The sequence below is a fragment of the Colobus angolensis genome, unplaced genomic scaffold (assembly GCF_000951035.1).
Source record: "Colobus angolensis palliatus isolate OR3802 unplaced genomic scaffold, Cang.pa_1.0 Scaffold622, whole genome shotgun sequence".
In the NCBI taxonomy this organism is placed as follows: domain Eukaryota; kingdom Metazoa; phylum Chordata; class Mammalia; order Primates; family Cercopithecidae; genus Colobus; species Colobus angolensis.
The window spans coordinates 79,653-83,916 of NW_012119844.1; the positions used below are offsets into that span (position 1 = coordinate 79,653).

The 4,264-nt window shown below is 40.8% G+C and overlaps 1 protein-coding gene across 2 annotated transcripts in view; it reads right to left on the bottom strand.

The window, feature by feature from the left end:
- Positions 1-750: 750 nt before the first annotated feature.
- The window catches only part of SMS (spermine synthase), a 35,801-nt gene continuing 32,287 nt past the window's right edge, over positions 751-4,264 (bottom strand). For both annotated transcript variants that reach the window (XM_011963739.1, XM_011963740.1), the window contains 2 exons: positions 2,897-3,012; positions 751-1,291 (listed from right to left, as the gene is read on the bottom strand). In XM_011963739.1, coding sequence (XP_011819129.1) covers positions 1,252-1,291; positions 2,897-3,012 — 156 coding nt within the window. In that variant the 3' untranslated portion in view covers positions 751-1,251. The remainder of the gene's footprint in view (positions 1,292-2,896; positions 3,013-4,264) is intronic.

A 4,264-nucleotide genomic window follows, 5' to 3' on the forward strand; every position in this document is an offset into this window, starting at 1 on the left:
AGACTCTGTCTCAAAAAAAAAAAATTTTTTTTTTTTTTTTACATACATACTATTGATTCCCACACCTTGGGAAGAAGAATGTTCTGTGTTGACACCAATTCTATCTCAAAATGGACACTGAATATTTCATTTTTAATCCTTTGCTTATTGCAAATTCACCATAAATGACTCATTCCATTGATACAGTATAAACCTTTTATAAAAATAGAATAACCCACTGACATCTAACAATCCAAGTCAGTGTAAAGCTCACTTTTGATGTGGATCGTTACCCACAAACGCAATCAAGCTGTTAGCTACCTGCACTTCCTTAGGAGTGTTCAAGTTGCTCATACTGCCGCAGGCCTCTCCACAAATTCTGTCATACATCGGTGCAGCCAAGGTTCTGCTCACAAAGTTTCCTAGCAGCTACCCAAAATAACTTTTATTTCCACATCTAATACACTAGTAAGAGTAGGAATAGAAATAAGCTTTTGACTTTCAACTTTACAGTCAGACAAAATCTCTTGCTAGCCTCAGGTCAATGGTATAATGAAGGACTGGTGAATGTAATAGGTTGTGTATCATTTAGCACGGTGGCAAATGAAGTCATTACTACTGTTCAAAAAAGGCCCCAAGGCCATCCTATTATAAAGAGATAAATGACATGGAGTGACAGAACTAGAAACAGACCAGGAGATACCATTCTCTATGAGATCACAAGTCAGAAAGAAGGGACTGGGCTGAAATAAAACGACAGAACACGTGAGATGTCTCTTTTGTAATTTTAATTGAAGCAATCCTATTTATTTTTTTTAACTCGCTCTTATAAGCACCAAATTTTAATATCTAAGTCAATTTTGGGGGAAAGAAACACCATCAAGATCATCCCTCCAGCAAAACAACGATGTTCACTCCTCCAAATATCCAAATTGAAGATCTACGAAAACAAAAACAAAAACAAAAGCCCACAGAGAAATAAAAAGGAACAAAAATCACATTCTAATGGCGGGGGGAGGGGAGGTCAGTGCATTTAGCAGTCTTCGCTGTGCTGTCTAACCATCCTTCAGCTGACTTTCAAAAAAAAATAACACCCTAAGCTCATCAAAATATACATTTGCCATTTGCTTGTTTAAATTAAAAATAATTATTAAAACAAAGGAAAACTTTAAGGAATTCACAATCAATTGCCTGACTCATTTCGATGTCATGTACAGCATATGGAGGTCAGGAAGGCTATTTGCAGCACATGTGATTAGGGGCTATTGATCTTCAAGGTTTAGCTTTCTTCCAAACAGTGTAAAATACCCACCTGGACAGGGAGTCAAGGAATAAAAGCAGGTAATTCAAGGAAGAAAAGGCATCACTTGTAATTCGTTTGCTGGCCTACAAATTGAAAGATGGATGAAAAGCTTCATGGCTTAGAGCACTGTGGGAATGAGAATGAAGGCCTTTGAATAAGGTCACTCTGCAGCCTGGGGACATCCCCACCACCTGGGATGTCTGAAGGAGGTACTGAGTGGACAACAGAAGGCTAAAGGAACACAAATATTCTCTCAGGTAACACTACCGATCCAAAGTCTCACAAGTTTTAGGGAATTAGTATGAGAAGGAAAGGAAGGAAAAAGGAAAGGAAGGAAGGAGGAAAGGAGGGAGGGATGGAAAGCTGGGGTAGCAGGAAATGCAAGGAAGGGAGAGAAGGGGGAGGGAAGAGAGGGAAGGAGGAGGAAAGGGAAAAAAGGTCAGAGGAGTAAAGGAGAGGGAAGGAAGGAGGAAGAGAGAAGAACTAGCAGGTGGAAGCCTTTGCCTCAAATGTTATCAACTGATTTCTCAAATCTCCAAACACGCAAACACAGGCCTGACAAATATGCTAAGGGGAACCCTAAATGAAGGTGGACAGTTGGTAGGAGATGCTGAAGCTCTGTACAGGCTGTGGAGGGACACGGCCACCCAGCAGGCAGAGTACTCCCCCTCCTCACGTGGAGGATCCAGAGGGTTCTCATTGCCTCTTGCTGGCCATCTGGTCTCAGCAGGCAGTCTGCGCTGCCGGGCTCTGCCCCAGTCTGATGGGACCAGGCCTCACTGGAGGTCAGCAGCAGTCACAGAGCAACCTTGACAGCAAACAAAACAAAACAAAACAAAACCTGCCATCACAGGAACCTGTGATAAGGAAGCTGTTGTCTGCAGACTATAGCCCACAGCTGTGTCGTGGCACAAATTTCCAATGATAATGCTCTCATTTCCTTTTTTCTCTCTGTTTTATTTCTCTAGACTAACTTTACTAAGTGGAACAGAGAACACCAACGTTAACTGTGCAGTCCCCAACATCATTCTAGTTCTCGATTTCTACTGCAAATTAGCATCAAGTGTAGAAACTAGTATTAACATCAGGTAATTTTAATGTTAAGAGTAGAATGAGTGTCTTTAGACATTTTACCTGCCACAGGTAGGGTGGTTATTTTAGACTAGGGCTTCTCAAAACTTTTTAGGTGCACATAAATCCCTGGGAAGGCTGGTAGAACGGGTCACTGGGCCCCCACCTCCAGAACTCCTCTGACTAGGCAGCAGGTTGGGGTGGGACTTGAGAATGTCCATGTCTAACTAGTTCTTGAGTGATGCCGCAGGTCTGGCAACATCTTTGAGAACCAATGCTTTAGACCAGTAGTGCTTGATCATTAAAAGCACCTGGAAAGCTGTGGCAAGCCCCCCCAAAACTTTTGAGAACGGGAGTCTAGAATCTTAGATTTTATTTAAAACTTCTTGGGGGATTCCAATGTGCACCGAAGCTTGAGAACCAGGGCTTTATATACTCTGCGGCTAAGCTAATTGTTTATTATTGGGATTTAAATTTTTTAACTGGCATAGGATTTACTTGGGTGCTTTGATCTGGCAACAGAATGTCATGGTCAAAGGATACAATTCCAAATATGAAGGGACACAGACGATCTCCTTTGAAAATTCCACAGGACAATACAGGTGCCCCAGCTGTTCTTCATAGAGCGACAGCGCTTCTGTCAGATTGACACAGTTCCCCTAAATCAAAGAGAGATAAGCAAATGGGATTCTTGAGTCCTTCCAAGGGCCCCACTCATCTGAAGGTCGTTAATAAAAGAGAACATTTCCAGCTTTAGATAAAAGTTCATCTTTAAAAACAAGATAAGGCTTCTGTATTTTCACAAATCACACTGCATTCTATTTATAGACCCATTAGAGCTCGTTATCCTTCTACCTCATTGACCAAGCCATTGCAAATTATTAGAATATGAAATGATAGAAAGCAGTGAAACCAATTTCTTACTAGTGACACAGTCACTGAATTAAAACTATGCAATTTGCAAAGATTCATACAAATAACACATTCAAAGGAAATTTTCTCAATAACGGTCACCGTTATGTTATAAACGAAGTATCAAAAAGATAGTGTCCTTGATTTCCACAATGGTTTAAACTACAATTCTCCTAAGAGTCTAAAATGTTGACACAGAACTATATTCACCCTTATTTTTTTCCATAGAATCTGTGTATAAGAGAACAAAAGTCTATTCAGGATATATATGCTAGGGATATCACCCAGTTGCACATCTTATCAAAAACTTTCTCTCAACTTCATTATTCTAGCATTTCTCCCTTTCCAGTCACCCCATTTTCAGCATCTCCAGCAGCTAGGGGTAGCCAATGAGATATACTACAAGTTTGCTGGTAGCTGCTGGAAAAGCTTTTGATTCTAAACAAAGAGAGAGCCACCCGCCTCTTCAACTTTCTTCCAAGCTGTAACCTAGATGTGATATCTGGAGCTGCAGCAGCCATCTTGTGACCGTAAGGAAAAAAAGGTGAAGAGAATTCAAGAGATGCCAGCCAAGGTATAGCAGAGTTGCTGAATGGATACAGTATTTGCCCAACTCTAGAGCAATGCTTCTAACTCCTTAATGTACATATGATATCATAGGGACCTTGTTAAAATGTAGATTTGGATTAAGTCTGGGGAAGCCTTTATCATCCTTTTAGCACAATTTTCCCCAAATGCTTTTCATTATGAATTTAGAAAACAAAACTGGTATTTATATAAAGAGATTAAAAGGAAATACCACCTATTTCCTTTTAATCTCTGAAGCTGGTATTCACAAGACTACTGAATCCAGGTGGCTGATTCCATTTCTTAAGAAAGTTACTCTTCACTGGGCTACTCGTGCTGGCTCACGCCTGTAATCCCAGCACTTTGGGAGGCTGAGGCAGGTGGATCACTTGAGGTCAGGAGTTTGAGACCAGCCTGGCCAACATGGTGAAA